At 37.6% G+C, this 15244-nt stretch overlaps 7 protein-coding genes across 10 annotated transcripts; 4 read left to right on the top strand and 3 right to left on the bottom strand.

The window, feature by feature from the left end:
- On the bottom strand, positions 383 to 1390 carry LOC104784478 (non-specific lipid-transfer protein-like protein At2g13820). The gene is made up of 4 exons (XM_010509503.2): positions 1018 to 1390; positions 913 to 939; positions 758 to 814; positions 383 to 687 (listed from the first exon to the last, which is right to left on the bottom strand). The coding sequence occupies exons 1-4, from the start codon at positions 1340 to 1342 to the stop codon at positions 491 to 493; spliced, it is 606 nt and encodes a 201-aa protein (XP_010507805.1). The 5' UTR covers positions 1343 to 1390; the 3' UTR covers positions 383 to 490.
- Positions 1767 to 3289, top strand: LOC104784479 (non-specific lipid-transfer protein-like protein At2g13820). 2 transcript variants are annotated; one of them, XM_010509505.2, is made up of 4 exons: positions 1767 to 2133; positions 2214 to 2303; positions 2390 to 2842; positions 2925 to 3289. In XM_010509505.2, exons 1-3 carry the CDS (start codon positions 1809 to 1811, stop codon positions 2521 to 2523), a joined length of 549 nt encoding a protein of 182 aa, XP_010507807.1. In that variant the 5' UTR covers positions 1767 to 1808; the 3' UTR covers positions 2524 to 2842; positions 2925 to 3289. The 2 variants fall into 2 exon arrangements, with proteins under 2 accessions (XP_010507807.1, XP_010507806.1); XM_010509504.2 differs by having other exon boundaries at positions 2211 to 2303.
- LOC104784481 (classical arabinogalactan protein 4-like) lies at positions 3391 to 4432 on the bottom strand. The gene is made up of 4 exons (XM_010509506.2): positions 4051 to 4432; positions 3924 to 3950; positions 3775 to 3831; positions 3391 to 3704 (listed from the first exon to the last, which is right to left on the bottom strand). Exons 1-4 carry the CDS (start codon positions 4373 to 4375, stop codon positions 3496 to 3498), a joined length of 618 nt encoding a protein of 205 aa, XP_010507808.1. The 5' UTR covers positions 4376 to 4432; the 3' UTR covers positions 3391 to 3495.
- Positions 4810 to 5610, top strand: LOC104784477 (non-specific lipid-transfer protein-like protein At2g13820). Of its 2 annotated transcripts, none has more exons than XM_010509502.2 (3): positions 4810 to 5157; positions 5238 to 5327; positions 5414 to 5610. In XM_010509502.2, the coding sequence occupies exons 1-3, from the start codon at positions 4833 to 4835 to the stop codon at positions 5545 to 5547; spliced, it is 549 nt and encodes a 182-aa protein (XP_010507804.1). In that variant the 5' UTR covers positions 4810 to 4832; the 3' UTR covers positions 5548 to 5610. The 2 variants fall into 2 exon arrangements, with proteins under 2 accessions (XP_010507804.1, XP_010507803.1); XM_010509501.2 differs by having other exon boundaries at positions 5235 to 5327.
- Positions 6415 to 7456, bottom strand: LOC104784476 (classical arabinogalactan protein 4-like). The gene is made up of 4 exons (XM_010509500.2): positions 7075 to 7456; positions 6948 to 6974; positions 6799 to 6855; positions 6415 to 6728 (listed from the first exon to the last, which is right to left on the bottom strand). The coding sequence occupies exons 1-4, from the start codon at positions 7397 to 7399 to the stop codon at positions 6520 to 6522; spliced, it is 618 nt and encodes a 205-aa protein (XP_010507802.1). The 5' UTR covers positions 7400 to 7456; the 3' UTR covers positions 6415 to 6519.
- LOC104784475 (non-specific lipid-transfer protein-like protein At2g13820) lies at positions 7834 to 8634 on the top strand. Of its 2 annotated transcripts, none has more exons than XM_010509499.2 (3): positions 7834 to 8181; positions 8262 to 8351; positions 8438 to 8634. In XM_010509499.2, exons 1-3 carry the CDS (start codon positions 7857 to 7859, stop codon positions 8569 to 8571), a joined length of 549 nt encoding a protein of 182 aa, XP_010507801.1. In that variant the 5' UTR covers positions 7834 to 7856; the 3' UTR covers positions 8572 to 8634. The 2 variants fall into 2 exon arrangements, with proteins under 2 accessions (XP_010507801.1, XP_010507800.1); XM_010509498.2 differs by having other exon boundaries at positions 8259 to 8351.
- On the top strand, positions 9613 to 11571 carry LOC104788709 (protein ECERIFERUM 1-like; the record flags this gene model as incomplete). Its single annotated transcript, XM_010514494.2, has 6 exons — positions 9613 to 9831; positions 10135 to 10242; positions 10326 to 10526; positions 10647 to 10754; positions 10867 to 11040; positions 11120 to 11571. Coding segments are annotated over 6 exons (984 nt in total), but the record flags the coding sequence as incomplete, so codon positions are not given.

Below are 15244 nucleotides of genomic sequence, written 5' to 3'. Positions count from 1 at the left end.
TTTTTTTTTTTTTTTTTTGGTTCATTTTCCTTTCGGACATGTTTCTCTGTTTGGTGGGATATAAAAAGAAATTGCTTGTTTCGGAAGAGTAGGTTGTTGTTTTTTCATTTTTTTGGCAGAAGTAGTAACATATGTTAATCCTACGAGAGTGATAAAATTTATCTGGCCAATCCAGTCCGAAGTTAATAGTTAGAGGGTTATGTGGAAAGTAATGGTAGAAAAATCATAATTTAAAAGAATCGTTTGTAATTCATCCTACTGCTATATGACTGAAAATTTTATTTATATCGCCTCTTAACAAGTTATATTGCACATGTTGGTATTATTCTCAGAAGGAATTTCTTTTTTTCGACATCCAGAAGGAATTTCTTAGAGTTGGCAATTATATATAATGAATCATATGTATAACTTTGAACTCGTAATGGATAAACCCGAGAGAACACACATACATAAGGGTAGTATTTTATGAATAATGGAGACGCCGACTGGCTTACAAAGTCAACAGAATTAGAAGAATAAAAAGCAACGGTAGAAACGGAGCAGAAGAAAATTGAGCCAGGCTGGTGGGTTGCATTGACTGAACAACGGGTCGAATTCCGTGTTTGGCTGTGGGGGCCGTCGGTCCATCTGCGAGAGCATCCGGTGTAGGTGCAGGTGCAGGTCCCAGTGTTGCCGCCGCCTTGGACGCTGATCAAATGTGTCCAAAATCAAATTCAAAACGCAAAGACGTATACGTGATTATTGATCAAGTACTCACCAGCGGGGCTAAAAGCAGACACAGGCGGTGGTGGAGCCAGTAAAAATGGAACCGGACCTGGCCAATATATACATATATATATATATAAACAAATAGAATTAACTGAATCTCCTATACACAGTTTGTGTAGCACAATACAGTCAGTTAGGGGATACCTGGCGCTGGCAGTGGAGTCCCCGCAGTTGTAAATTAAGCAAATGAGTCAACCGTAGTTTTAAAAATGACATATTAAAAAATGAATGAGAGTAAAAAATAAGAACCTTGACACTGAACAGGTACACCGCCCATTTTGCAGGCACGAGGCAGAGCAAGCGAGAGAGTCCGGTTGATGAAGCCAGTAGGCAGCGGGACGTTAGCGGTGAGGATGAGGCAAGCACAGTCCATGCCAGTGTTGGTCAACGACTTTAAGGAGTCGCAGCAGCCAGCGGTGGGAGTGACGGAGCCGCCGCTGCTTCCCGTGATGAAGTTGAGACATGGAGTGAAGGTAGAGATCATGGAGGAGGTGCATGGCGTGCTTATCTGCTGACCTTTCCCTCCCAACATAAAGCATGACATCATCACTACTATCAATGTTAAGCCCTCCATTCTAATTTTGCCTGCGTAATTCTCCAGTGAAGATGCCTCGTAGTCATATATAATTCTGTTTTATATATAATAAAAGAAATGGGTGCATTGGAGTTCAACAACTTCCAACTAATATAGAATCCTTTCTCTCAATCTCTTTATCAACACACAGTTTCCTTTTTTATTTCATTAACCAAGATAAACCAAATAAAAAGAGAAAGTAGCTGAGTTTGGTATACGTACATACTTCTAATAATTTTGTAACAAGTAATTACAATCTTTAGTTCTGAAGAAGGTAAGGTATATCTTTAGTTGTATACACATATTAGGTGCATCTAGAACGCACATACTGGTTTGATAAAATCATATAAACAATGTAAAGTAGGTCATCCAATGATACCAGTCTCTTTGACATTTTATGATCGTCTCCTCCTATAACTAAACCAAAGGAAATATACAAAAAAATGAACAATAATAACTCAAAAATATGGGATATAGAAGCAACTGCACGATTACATTTGTAGCCTTCGTGGCAGCTCTTTGGGGGGTTACAACAGCACAGCCCAGCGGGTCATGCGTGAGCACTTTGACCACCCTCTCTCCGTGCCTCAGCTACGTCACTGGAAACTCAACCACTCCCTCACAGAGTTGCTGCTCTCAGCTTGACTCTGTTATCAAATCTTCGCCGCAGTGCATTTGTTCAGCCGTCAACAGTCCGATCCCCAACATAGGCCTTAACATTAACCGCACACAGGCGTTGCAGCTCCCCAATGCCTGCAACATTCAGGCGTCTCCCCTCAATCAATGCAACGGTAACACACCTATCTATATGTTTATATCGTATGCATTGTAATATTGTTTCACTCACAACAGAGTGTTTGTGAAATAGAAGCCACTGGTCCAACAGCACCTTCACCGGCGGAGGAAACCACAGCCCCAGGTGTAACACTTACCCCTACCTCGTCTCCGGGTGCTCGTTCAGGTACCTACTCCCCTCTTATCACCAAAACCAAGCAACACTCGATTTTTGGTTGATTGAATATATTCCCCTTGCACATCGGTACACAGGAGTTAAAGGTGGTTCCAAGATAACTCCCTCCGCTGATTTCGGCTCGTCTACCGGGAACGTCCACCGCGTGCCGCAGCATCTTCTTATGTTTGCTGTATGTGTATTTGTGGTGTGCACCTCTTATTTTCGTTAATTAACTCTGAGAGTTCATGTATTTGAGATTTTCATTTTACTTACTGCTGTGCCATGTTGATAAGTAACTGAGATCTATTTGCATTGCTATAAATTTTCTGTTGATTGGATCGAATAACTGGATTAATGGTTGCATATGAAGCAACAACTCCAGTTAAAAAACGAAAATTCTGGAAAGACCAAAAGAAATTGCACACCAGTTAAATAAACCCACTTTTTGGGGTTCCAGAATTAAGTGGAACTTCACCAAGTTCTTGGTCAGCAAAGATGGCTTAGTGATTGATCGTTACAGCACAATGGTTACACCGCTATCAATCGAGGTATCCATTCTTTGGGAATCCAAATTGTCTATGTAATATGCGGTCATTGTCCTGATACGCTTTTCTTTTTTTCGGTGAGCAGAAAGACATCAAGAAAGCTCTTGAAGAGGCTTGAAACAACAAGGGGGTTTATTTTCAATGTAAATTGCAGCTTTTTGTGAAGTTTTTTTTTTTTTTTTTTTGTTCATTTTCCTTTCGGACAAGTTTCTCTGTTTGGTGGGATATAAAAAGAAATTGCTTGTTTCGGGAGAGTAGGTTGTTGTTTTTCATTTTTTTAGCAGAAGTAGTAACACATGTTAATCCTACGAGAGTGATAAAATTTATCTGGCCAATCCAGTCCGAAGTTAATAGTTAGAGGGTTATGTGGAAAGTAATGGTAGAAAAATCATAATTTAAAAGAATCGTTTGTAATTCATCCTACTGCTATTTGACTGAAAAATTTATTTATATCGCCTCCTAACAAGTTATATTGCACATGTTAGTATTATTCTCAGAAGTAATTTCTTTTTTTTTGACAACCAGAAGGAATTTCTTAGAGTTGGCAATTATATATAATGAATCATATGTATAACTTTGAACTCGTAATGGATAAACCTGAGAGAACACACATACATAAGGGTAGTATTATATGAATAATGGAGACGCCGACTGGCTTACAAAGTCAACAGAATTAGAAGAATAAAAAGCAACGGTAGAAACGGAGCAGTAGAAAATTGAGCCAGGCTGATGGGTTGCATTGGCTGAACAACGGGTCGAATTCCGGGTTTGGCTGTGGGGGCCGTCGGTCCATCTGCGAGAGCATCCGGTGCAGGTGCAGGTGCAGGTGCAGGTGCAGGTACAAGTGTTGCCGCCGCCTTGGACGCTGATCAAATGTGTCGAAAATCAAATTCAAAACGCAAAGACGTATACGTGATTATTGAATAAGTACTCACCTGCGGGGCTAAAAGCAGACACAGGCGGTGGTGGAGCCAGTAAAAATGGAACCGGACCTGGCCAATATATACATATATATAAACAAATAGAATTAACTGAATCTCCTATACACAGTTTGTGTAGCACAATACAGTCAATTAGGGGATACCTGGCGCTGGCAGTGGAGTCCCCGCAGCTGTAAATTAAGCAAATGAGTCAACCGTAGTTTTAAAAATGACATATTAAAAAACGAATGAGAGTATATTAAAAAATGAATGAGAGTAAAAAATAAGAACCTTGACACTGAACAGGTACACCGCCCATCTTGCAGGCACGAGGCAGAGCAAGCGAGAGAGTCCGGTTGATGAAGCCAGTAGGCAGCGGGACGTTAGCGGTGAGGATGAGGCAAGCACAGTCCATGCCAGTGTTGGTCAACGACTTTAAGGAGTCGCAGCAGCCAGCGGTGGGAGTGACGGAGCCGCCGCTGCTTCCCGTGATGAAGTTGAGACATGGAGTGAAGGTAGAGATCATGGAGGAGGTGCATGGCGTGCTTATCTGCTGACCTTTCCCTCCCAACATAAAGCATGACATCATCACTACTATCAATGTTAAGCCCTCCATTCTAATTTTGCCTGCGTAATTCTCCAGTGAAGATGCCTCGTAGTCATATAATTCTGTTTTATATATAATAAAAGAAATGGGTGCATTGGAGTTCAACAACTTCCAACTAATATAGAATCCTTTCTCTCAATCTCTTTATCAACACACAGTTTCCTTTTTATTTCATTAACCAAGATAAACCAAATAAAAAGAGAAAGTAGCTGAGTTTGGTATACGTACATACTTCTAGTAATTTTGTAACAAGTAATTACAATCTTTAGTTCTGAAGAAGGTATATTAGTTGTATACACATATTAGGTGCATCTAGAACGCACATACTGGTTTGATAAAATCATATAAACAATGTAAAGTAGGTCATCCAATGATACCAGTCTCTTTGACATTTTATGATCGTCTCCTCCTATATAACTAAACCAAAGGAAATACACAAAAAAATGAACAATAATAACTCAAAAATATGGGATATAGAAGCAACTGCACGATCACATTTGTAGCCTTCGTGGCAGCTCTATGGGGGGTTACAACAGCACAGCCCAGCGGGTCATGCGTGAGCACTTTGACCACCCTCTCTCCGTGCCTCAGCTACGTCACTGGAAACTCAACCACTCCCTCACAGAGTTGCTGCTCTCAGCTTGACTCTGTTATCAAATCTTCGCCGCAATGCATTTGTTCAGCCGTCAACAGTCCGATCCCCAACATAGGCCTTAACATTAACCGCACACAGGCGTTGCAGCTCCCCAATGCCTGCAACATTCAGACGCCTCCCCTCAATCAATGCAACGGTAACACACCTATCTATATGTTTATATCGTATGCATTGTAATATTGTTTCACTCACAACAGAGTGTTTGTGAAATAGAAGCCACTGGTCCAACAGCACCTTCACCGGCGGAGGAAACCACAGCCCCAGGTGTAACACTTACCCCTACCTCGTCTCCGGGTGCTCGTTCAGGTACCTACTCCCCTCTTATCACCAAAACCAAGCAACACTCGATTTTTGGTTGATTGAATATATTCCCCTTGCACATCGGTACACAGGAGTTAAAGGTGGTTCCAAGATAACTCCCTCCGCTGATTTCGGCTCGTCTACCGGGAACGTCCACCGCGTGCCGCAGCATCTTCTTATGTTTGCTGTATGTGTATTTGTGGTGTGCACCTCTTATTTTCGTTAATTAACTCTGAGAGTTCATGTATTTGAGATTTTCATTTTACTTACTGCTGTGCCATGTTGATAAGTAACTGAGATCTATTTGCATTGCTATAAATTTTCTGTTGATTGGATCGAATAACTGGATTAATGGTTGCATATGAAGCAACAACTCCAGTTAAAAAACGAAAATTCTGGAAAGACCAAAAGAAATTGCACACCAGTTAAATAAACCCACTTTTTGGGGTTCCAGAATTAAGTGGAACTTCACCAAGTTCTTGGTCAGCAAAGATGGCTTAGTGATTGATCGTTACAGCACAATGGTTACACCGCTATCAATCGAGGTATCCATTCTTTGGGAATCCAAATTGTCTATGTAATATGCGGTCATTGTCCTGATACGCTTTTCTTTTTTTCGGTGAGCAGAAAGACATCAAGAAAGCTCTTGAAGAGGCTTGAAACAACAAGGGGGTTTATTTTCAATGTAAATTGCAGCTTTTTGTGAAGTTTTTTTTTTTTTTTTTTTGTTCATTTTCCTTTCGGACAAGTTTCTCTGTTTGGTGGGATATAAAAAGAAATTGCTTGTTTCGGGAGAGTAGGTTGTTGTTTTTCATTTTTTTAGCAGAAGTAGTAACACATGTTAATCCTACGAGAGTGATAAAATTTATCTGGCCAATCCAGTCCGAAGTTAATAGTTAGAGGGTTATGTGGAAAGTAATGGTAGAAAAATCATAATTTAAAAGAATCGTTTGTAATTCATCCTACTGCTATTTGACTGAAAAATTTATTTATATCGCCTCCTAACAAGTTATATTGCACATGTTAGTATTATTCTCAGAAGTAATTTCTTTTTTTTTGACAACCAGAAGGAATTTCTTAGAGTTGGCAATTATATATAATGAATCATATGTATAACTTTGAACTCGTAATGGATAAACCTGAGAGAACACACATACATAAGGGTAGTATTATATGAATAATGGAGACGCCGACTGGCTTACAAAGTCAACAGAATTAGAAGAATAAAAAGCAACGGTAGAAACGGAGCAGTAGAAAATTGAGCCAGGCTGATGGGTTGCATTGGCTGAACAACGGGTCGAATTCCGGGTTTGGCTGTGGGGGCCGTCGGTCCATCTGCGAGAGCATCCGGTGCAGGTGCAGGTGCAGGTGCAGGTGCAGGTACAAGTGTTGCCGCCGCCTTGGACGCTGATCAAATGTGTCGAAAATCAAATTCAAAACGCAAAGACGTATACGTGATTATTGAATAAGTACTCACCTGCGGGGCTAAAAGCAGACACAGGCGGTGGTGGAGCCAGTAAAAATGGAACCGGACCTGGCCAATATATACATATATATAAACAAATAGAATTAACTGAATCTCCTATACACAGTTTGTGTAGCACAATACAGTCAATTAGGGGATACCTGGCGCTGGCAGTGGAGTCCCCGCAGCTGTAAATTAAGCAAATGAGTCAACCGTAGTTTTAAAAATGACATATTAAAAAACGAATGAGAGTATATTAAAAAATGAATGAGAGTAAAAAATAAGAACCTTGACACTGAACAGGTACACCGCCCATCTTGCAGGCACGAGGCAGAGCAAGCGAGAGAGTCCGGTTGATGAAGCCAGTAGGCAGCGGGACGTTAGCGGTGAGGATGAGGCAAGCACAGTCCATGCCAGTGTTGGTCAACGACTTTAAGGAGTCGCAGCAGCCAGCGGTGGGAGTGACGGAGCCGCCGCTGCTTCCCGTGATGAAGTTGAGACATGGAGTGAAGGTAGAGATCATGGAGGAGGTGCATGGCGTGCTTATCTGCTGACCTTTCCCTCCCAACATAAAGCATGACATCATCACTACTATCAATGTTAAGCCCTCCATTCTAATTTTGCCTGCGTAATTCTCCAGTGAAGATGCCTCGTAGTCATATAATTCTGTTTTATATATAATAAAAGAAATGGGTGCATTGGAGTTCAACAACTTCCAACTAATATAGAATCCTTTCTCTCAATCTCTTTATCAACACACAGTTTCCTTTTTATTTCATTAACCAAGATAAACCAAATAAAAAGAGAAAGTAGCTGAGTTTGGTATACGTACATACTTCTAGTAATTTTGTAACAAGTAATTACAATCTTTAGTTCTGAAGAAGGTATATTAGTTGTATACACATATTAGGTGCATCTAGAACGCACATACTGGTTTGATAAAATCATATAAACAATGTAAAGTAGGTCATCCAATGATACCAGTCTCTTTGACATTTTATGATCGTCTCCTCCTATATAACTAAACCAAAGGAAATACACAAAAAAATGAACAATAATAACTCAAAAATATGGGATATAGAAGCAACTGCACGATCACATTTGTAGCCTTCGTGGCAGCTCTATGGGGGGTTACAACAGCACAGCCCAGCGGGTCATGCGTGAGCACTTTGACCACCCTCTCTCCGTGCCTCAGCTACGTCACTGGAAACTCAACCACTCCCTCACAGAGTTGCTGCTCTCAGCTTGACTCTGTTATCAAATCTTCGCCGCAATGCATTTGTTCAGCCGTCAACAGTCCGATCCCCAACATAGGCCTTAACATTAACCGCACACAGGCGTTGCAGCTCCCCAATGCCTGCAACATTCAGACGCCTCCCCTCAATCAATGCAACGGTAACACACCTATCTATATGTTTATATCGTATGCATTGTAATATTGTTTCTCTCACAACAGAGTGTTTGTGAAATAGAAGCCACTGGTCCAACAGCACCTTCACCGGCGGAGGAAACCACAGCCCCAGGTGTGACACTTACCCCTACCTCGTCTCCAGGTGCTCGTTCAGGTACCTACTCCCCTCTTATCACCAAAACCAAGCAACACTCGATTTTTGGTTAATTGAATATATTCCCCTTGCACATCGGTACGCAGGAGTTAAAGGTGGTTCCAAGATAACTCCCTCCGCTGATTTCGGCTCGTCTACCGGGAACGTCCACCGCGTGCCGCAGCATCTTCTTATGTTTGCTGTATGTGTATTTGTGGTGTGCACCTCTTATTTTCGTTAATTAACTCTGAGAGTTCATGTATTTGAGATTTTCATTTTACTTACTGCTGTGCCATGTTGATAAGTAACTGAGATCTATTTGCATTGCTATAAATTTTCTGTTGATTGGATCGAATAACTGGATTAATGGTTGCATATGAAGCAACAACTCCAGTTAAAAAACGAAAATTCTGGAAAGACCAAAAGTGTGTAATAGTCCACAAAAACAAAATTATATATATAAATAAATACACATCCTCTAGTCTCTACAATCGAGTTTCTTTAATGTTCATAAATCATATAATTTTTTTAAAAACACTATAACGTTGCCTCATAAATTATAAAAAGTTGAAAATAAAGAAAAATATATAGAAACGTGGATTTGCAAGTTTTCAATATGACCAGTGTTAAAACTAATATCTTTTGCCAAGTTTCAGTCCAAGGATTAGTTTTAACACCTGACGACGCCAGAGTCCATATACCATTTGCGCATTGGCTTGGCCTCATTTGCCTCCTACCCTTTCTCTTATANATTTCGGCTCGTCTACCGGGAACGTCCACCGCGTGCCGCAGCATCTTCTTATGTTTGCTGTATGTGTATTTGTGGTGTGCACCTCTTATTTTCGTTAATTAACTCTGAGAGTTCATGTATTTGAGATTTTCATTTTACTTACTGCTGTGCCATGTTGATAAGTAACTGAGATCTATTTGCATTGCTATAAATTTTCTGTTGATTGGATCGAATAACTGGATTAATGGTTGCATATGAAGCAACAACTCCAGTTAAAAAACGAAAATTCTGGAAAGACCAAAAGTGTGTAATAGTCCACAAAAACAAAATTATATATATAAATAAATACACATCCTCTAGTCTCTACAATCGAGTTTCTTTAATGTTCATAAATCATATAATTTTTTTAAAAACACTATAACGTTGCCTCATAAATTATAAAAAGTTGAAAATAAAGAAAAATATATAGAAACGTGGATTTGCAAGTTTTCAATATGACCAGTGTTAAAACTAATATCTTTTGCCAAGTTTCAGTCCAAGGATTAGTTTTAACACCTGACGACGCCAGAGTCCATATACCATTTGCGCATTGGCTTGGCCTCATTTGCCTCCTACCCTTTCTCTTATAGACGGTTCATGCGCATCTTGTGGCCTTTCACCTCCCTCTCCATGATCTTCACGCTCTTCTACGCCCGCCTCTTTGTCGCTGAGAGCAACTCCTTCAAGAAACTCAACTTGCAGTCTTGGATGATACCCAGATATAATCTACAGGTCCTCATCATCATCATCTGCAGCTTATTTCATCTTTTTTTGAATTAATTTATTATATATATATATAGAAGCATGTTAATTTACTGATGCATATATTAATGGTGATATANAAATTGCACACCAGTTAAATAAACCCACTTTTTGGGGTTCCAGAATTAAGTGGAACTTCACCAAGTTCNCTCATCATCATCATCTGCAGCTTATTTCATCTTTTTTTGAATTAATTTATTATATATATATATAGAAGCATGTTAATTTACTGATGCATATATTAATGGTGATATATATATTATATGCATGCAGTACTTGTTAAAATGGAGGAAAGACGCGATCAACACCATGATTGAGAAAGTGATATTGGAGGCAGATAAAAAAGGAGTGAAGGTGCTTAGCCTGGGTCTCATGAATCAAGTAAAGAAACTATATATCTCTGACTTTTTTGGTTTTACGTTGTGTAGATGTTGTAGTATTAAAGCTGTGGTGAACTGAAACAGGGGGAGGAGCTGAACAGGAATGGAGAGGTGTATATCCACAAGCATCCAGAAGTGAAAGTAAGAGTGGTGGATGGCAGTAGATTAGCAGCAGCCGTTGTGATTAATAGTGTATCCAAAGCTACTCAAAACGTCGTGATGACAGGCCATCTCACTAAGGTCGCCTATACCATCGCCTCTGCTCTCTGCCAGAGAGGCGTTAAGGTCGTTTGTTTTCTTTTCCCTCCTCTGTTATGATGTCCAATAGGAAAGACAATTAATGATATATGGATATCCATTATGCTTCTCACTCATTACATTTCCTTGTGAATATCATCCGCGCAGGTCTCCACTTTGCGTCTAGACGAGTACGAGAAACTAAGATCATGCATTCCCCAAGAATGCAGAGACTATTTGGTCTATCAAACCTCCGAAGTACTCTCATCAAACAAGGTAATATTAGCCAAAAAAGCAGAATGAGAATATTCGAGAAGCGTATGTCTATTAAAAATACAAAATACTGAAGAGCATTTCAATCTAACTAAGTAATGGATTTGGGTTTAAGGTATGGCTGGTGGGAGAAGGAACAACTAGTGAAGAGCAGGAAAAAGCCACAAAAGGAACATTGTTTATACCATTCTCACAGTTCCCCCTCAAGCAGTTACGTAAAGATTGTATCTATCATACCACACCGGCCTTGATAGTTCCAAAATCTCTGGCGAATATCCACTCCTGTGAGGTAAGTACACAAACTATCCGATCCAACTAATTTCTTATAGATATAAGAGCCCTAATTAGAAGAAAAAAAACCTCTGCAGAACTGGTTACCAAGAAAGGCGATGAGTGCAACTAGAGTGGCCGGCATATTGCACGCCTTAGAAGGGTGGGAAGTGCATGAGTGTGGCACATCCCTTCTTCCCTCCGATTTGGACCAGGTATGGGAAGCCTTTCTCAGCCACGGCTTCCAGCCTCTCCTCCTTCCACATCATTAAAACTCCAACCGGACAATGAAACATTTTATGAAAATGAGAGCGACGCACGTTGTGTGCATTTATTTCCTTATGATCCAGCTCTTCCACAGTCCATGAACTATGGAACATATATAATTTTCACACATCTTATATATGATTTACGTATTTGTATGCATATCAAGCTTTTGGTGATTATGATATTGATGTACAATTAAGCTTGGTTATTATGGTATTAATAAGAGTACTATTTCCTTTTTTTCTTTTGTCAAGAAGAATAGTTCTTTGTTTTTCAATTTCTTGTTTGTATTTTCCGTTATTTGTTCCATTTAAAATCATTTGAGCCTTAATAAAAGCTCCAAATTCTGCCCTTAGGGCATCTTCAACCCATTTCTTCATTTTTGACTCTATTTTGTAGTAACTCAAAAAAAGAATATTCTTATATTTTATTATTAATTTATATAATGATCCTTTATTTATTAAAATTACAAATTTGATCCAATTATTTTATTTTTAGCAAAAAAAAAAAAATTTTAGCATGTTATATTTAAAATTTATTATTGAACAACATTACATTACACAACATTCATCAATTATTAGTATTTGTTATATTAAGTTGTTTTTAATTTTCAGTTTAAGTCATATTATGTGTCTTAAATTTTATTGGTAGTAATGTTATTTTGTACTTTTGTTTGTATTGTCTATTTTCTATGTTATATAAGTTAATTGTTGAATTTTAAAATTATTATTTATAAGTTTAAGTAGAAAATAATAATATTAAACTATATTTAGATATAAAATATAAATCTATATAAATTTAAATCAGTCCCTTAAATTGTTGAACAAAGTGTATATAGAAAATGAATTATATAAAAACAGTAATTAATCCGTAATTACTATTTACAAATTACTATCAATTTTATTTTCAACCTGATGGGGTAGGTTTTAAGGATTTAATGCAAACAAACGATGCAAAGATAGATTGTAGTTTTCAAATTGGGCTATATCGTTGAAATATTGGGCTTTAATCATAAAGCCCATTATCATACTTTCGGAGATAACGGATTTTAAAATGTCGCCTTAGTCCAACGGTCGAATTGAAGCGAAGAGAGAGAGAGAGATAGAGATAGAGATGAGAGAGAAAAGGGGAAATCGGAAAACCCACTTTACACCAGCGCTTCGGGGATGCCCTCAGCGACGAGGAACACTTGCAAGTTTTCAATATGACCAGTGTTAAAACTAATCTCTTTTGCCGTGTGAGAGAGCTAGCTGTCAAGTGTAATAATTTTAATATCAGTTTTCAAGTATCAAAAGAGCATTATTATTAATTTGATGATCTTAGGAAAAAAATGATTTCTTACTAATCTAAGTTTATTTATTAAAAATGCATAATAAAAAACTTGCCGCCATTAGAGAGCGTTCAACGGTCACATTTATTTTTTTTCCCCAAATCTATCTTCTTTTTCTTCGAATCCTTGACAAAAACCCTAATTCGTATTAAAATTGATTTTCAGATCCAGATTTCGTTATTCATATTGCTCATTATACACTACTTTTATACTAATTGAACATTGTCTCAGTGCAAATGCACATCTTGCACTATGCTATATTGCTATCACCGGCCTTGATGGTGTGAGCGTCGAAGAAGAAATCGAGGAAAGAGAAGAAAGGGAAGTTTGTTATACGTGATATTTGGTTTATTTAAAATATTTTGGTCTAAATATATTGATATTGGGTTGGTTTTTTAGTATTAATGTATGAATAAATACGTATAAACCAAATATCACGTATAAACAAAATAAACACGTGTAAATAAACATGTTGGTTTAACCTTATATAAATAAACACATAATAATGTATGAAAATTTCGATGTGGCGCAGTGGCCACATCACACGCTCAAGATTTACACGTAATAATGTAATATTTCTTCGACTTCATCATGGTAATGAAGAATAGCAATAGCCATTTTTTCTAAATTTCTAACATTTATTATTTTTACCTACATAATCTAATGGATAATTGACATTCATCTTATTATGATAGACAAAATTATAGATTAAGAATATTCTTTAAAAATGTAAAATGTGAATGATAACAAAAGTATTTTATTTTGTAATAGAAATTTTTCAAAGTTATGAAAACGAAAGAATATCTTCAAAAATTAATAAAATTAATGATAAATTAATAATAATTTAAAAATTAATCAATTATCGACGATAAATTAAAATCTCTATAAATTAATAAAATTTCATGGTCTGGACCTTATTTATAAATAAATAAATTAATTAATTTATAAAGAACTCTGTTCTTTTTTTTATTCTTTTTATAGTCTGTCGGATTGGCTTGAAATTGTGTATGTATATCGACATTTTCAATTTCAAATTAAATAAAATTTGACGAAAAAGGCGTGGATATATGCAAGGAAGAAACAAAAATTTGTAAGAAATAAAAGAAATGAGGTAGGAGGTCTTAGAATATTTTGGGCTTTCAATTTAAAAAGGCTTGAATGGATAGGCCTATTAAAAGAACCCGGATCCGAAATAGCAAGAACGGGTAAAGATTCGGATATTTGCATTTTGAACTGAAAACTCCGCTCTCGTCTCTCCTCCATTTTCCTATTTTTTATTATTATTATTATTTTTCTTTCCTCTAATTTCAAAAGAGCCGTTAGAGAGAGAAAGAGAGAGAGAGACGAGTCGAATCTCAGCAAATCGGAGATGGATGGATTCTGCTTATTTCGTTGGGAGATCGGAGATCCTGGCTTGGATTAACTCCACTCTGCAACTTAATCTCTCCAAAGTCGAAGAGGTAAAAAACTAAATCTATTGAGTCATCTCGTTTTCGAATTTGGAATCGGTGGATCTCGTTTTGGAATTTGGATCTGGGATTTGAAGAAAGATAAAAACTTTCCCTGTGAAATTCTTATCGCCGGCAACTTTAAAGTTTCGTGGAACAAACTTTGATTCCGGGCATCGTCAAATGTATGTAGATTCAGGCTTTTAGAACAATTGAGTCGTTTCTTATAATAAAGGATGCAATTTTGTCTAGTTAATTCGAGATGATCTCAGAAGTTCTCAGCTTTGAGACTCTTAAGGTTGGAACTTGGTATTTTTTCGCCTATTAGTCCTTTCTTCAACCCATAAGATAACCTTGAGTTGACATCAAATCGATTTGATGATTCTGATAATATATCTCTTTCATAATTCAGTGTCTAGCAAAATGAGCAGACCACAAGATCCACCACGACGTTTTTTATCTTCTGGTAGAACCACGATTCTCAAAGAGCTGGAGAGCGTTGATGCTAGTGTCGAGAAGCTATACCCGATGATCTAAGATGGTGTTGATCCTGTTGAAGAAGTACTGTGATTCTGTTAACGGAGGCCAGCATAAGTAAGTTTTGCTACAACTATCACAACCTATCTTTTTAACTTGGATTCTGATTGTTCTGTGACGCTTGAATCCATTCCATTAAGATAAAACCAAAATTGACTATGAATCATAGTTCTTATTAGATGAGGAAAAGTTGAATTGCAATAGTAAGTGGAGGTTGTTTTAAGTTGAAATATGATTTTGCTTCTGCTAGTGTTATATGTTCACCCTTTTTTTATATCATGTCTTATGTCTTGAAGGATGAACATGCTTTGGTATCATCTGAATGGTGTGTGTCTTTTTCATTGTGACTTATACAGGTGGAGATTGCAAGACATTAATGTTTGTCCAGATTAGCCCAAGTTCCGCGGATCAAAGAGGAACACCTTTGCTCCTTAAACTTTGCAAGTAGAGTCCGGGGATTAATTAAAGAAATCTCATTCTTCTTTTAATTACAGAAATATAAGGTATAGGATTTAGAAAAATATAGTACAAAAATATAAGGTACAGAAAAATAGGATTTAGAAAAATATAGTACAAAAATATAAGGTACAAAAATATAGGGTTTAGGGTTTAGGGTTTAGGGTTTAGGGTTTAGGGTTTAG

This window comes from Camelina sativa, chromosome 5, assembly GCF_000633955.1.
Source record: "Camelina sativa cultivar DH55 chromosome 5, Cs, whole genome shotgun sequence".
Taxonomy (NCBI): Eukaryota; Viridiplantae; Streptophyta; class Magnoliopsida; order Brassicales; family Brassicaceae; genus Camelina; species Camelina sativa.
The sequence above is the reverse complement of the archived record's forward strand: the minus strand, read 5'-3'. Positions and strand labels throughout refer to the sequence as shown.

What these genes read in the sequence shown, in the direction of transcription:
- LOC104784478 (XM_010509503.2), bottom strand. Translation starts at nt 1,342, where the DNA reads ATGGAGGGCTTAACATTGATAGTAGTGATGATGTCATGCTTTATGTTG. An exon ending in GACTCCACTGCCAGCGCCAG is followed by an intron (nt 815 to 912) that starts GTATCCCCTAAC and finishes TATATTGGCCAG; the next exon opens with GTCCGGTTCCATTTTTACTG. An exon ending in GTCTGCTTTTAGCCCCGCTG is followed by an intron (nt 688 to 757) that starts GTGAGTACTTGA and finishes ACATTTGATCAG; the next exon opens with CGTCCAAGGCGGCGGCAACA.
- LOC104784479 (XM_010509504.2), top strand. Translation starts at nt 1,809, where the DNA reads ATGGGATATAGAAGCAACTGCACGATTACATTTGTAGCCTTCGTGGCA. An exon ending in TCCCCTCAATCAATGCAACG is followed by an intron (nt 2,134 to 2,210) that starts GTAACACACCTA and finishes TTTGTGAAATAG; the next exon opens with AAGCCACTGGTCCAACAGCA. An exon ending in GTCTCCGGGTGCTCGTTCAG is followed by an intron (nt 2,304 to 2,389) that starts GTACCTACTCCC and finishes ATCGGTACACAG; the next exon opens with GAGTTAAAGGTGGTTCCAAG.
- LOC104784481 (XM_010509506.2), bottom strand. Translation starts at nt 4,375, where the DNA reads ATGGAGGGCTTAACATTGATAGTAGTGATGATGTCATGCTTTATGTTG. An exon ending in GACTCCACTGCCAGCGCCAG is followed by an intron (nt 3,832 to 3,923) that starts GTATCCCCTAAT and finishes TATATTGGCCAG; the next exon opens with GTCCGGTTCCATTTTTACTG. An exon ending in GTCTGCTTTTAGCCCCGCAG is followed by an intron (nt 3,705 to 3,774) that starts GTGAGTACTTAT and finishes ACATTTGATCAG; the next exon opens with CGTCCAAGGCGGCGGCAACA.
- LOC104784477 (XM_010509501.2), top strand. Translation starts at nt 4,833, where the DNA reads ATGGGATATAGAAGCAACTGCACGATCACATTTGTAGCCTTCGTGGCA. An exon ending in TCCCCTCAATCAATGCAACG is followed by an intron (nt 5,158 to 5,234) that starts GTAACACACCTA and finishes TTTGTGAAATAG; the next exon opens with AAGCCACTGGTCCAACAGCA. An exon ending in GTCTCCGGGTGCTCGTTCAG is followed by an intron (nt 5,328 to 5,413) that starts GTACCTACTCCC and finishes ATCGGTACACAG; the next exon opens with GAGTTAAAGGTGGTTCCAAG.
- LOC104784476 (XM_010509500.2), bottom strand. Translation starts at nt 7,399, where the DNA reads ATGGAGGGCTTAACATTGATAGTAGTGATGATGTCATGCTTTATGTTG. An exon ending in GACTCCACTGCCAGCGCCAG is followed by an intron (nt 6,856 to 6,947) that starts GTATCCCCTAAT and finishes TATATTGGCCAG; the next exon opens with GTCCGGTTCCATTTTTACTG. An exon ending in GTCTGCTTTTAGCCCCGCAG is followed by an intron (nt 6,729 to 6,798) that starts GTGAGTACTTAT and finishes ACATTTGATCAG; the next exon opens with CGTCCAAGGCGGCGGCAACA.
- LOC104784475 (XM_010509498.2), top strand. Translation starts at nt 7,857, where the DNA reads ATGGGATATAGAAGCAACTGCACGATCACATTTGTAGCCTTCGTGGCA. An exon ending in TCCCCTCAATCAATGCAACG is followed by an intron (nt 8,182 to 8,258) that starts GTAACACACCTA and finishes TTTGTGAAATAG; the next exon opens with AAGCCACTGGTCCAACAGCA. An exon ending in GTCTCCAGGTGCTCGTTCAG is followed by an intron (nt 8,352 to 8,437) that starts GTACCTACTCCC and finishes ATCGGTACGCAG; the next exon opens with GAGTTAAAGGTGGTTCCAAG.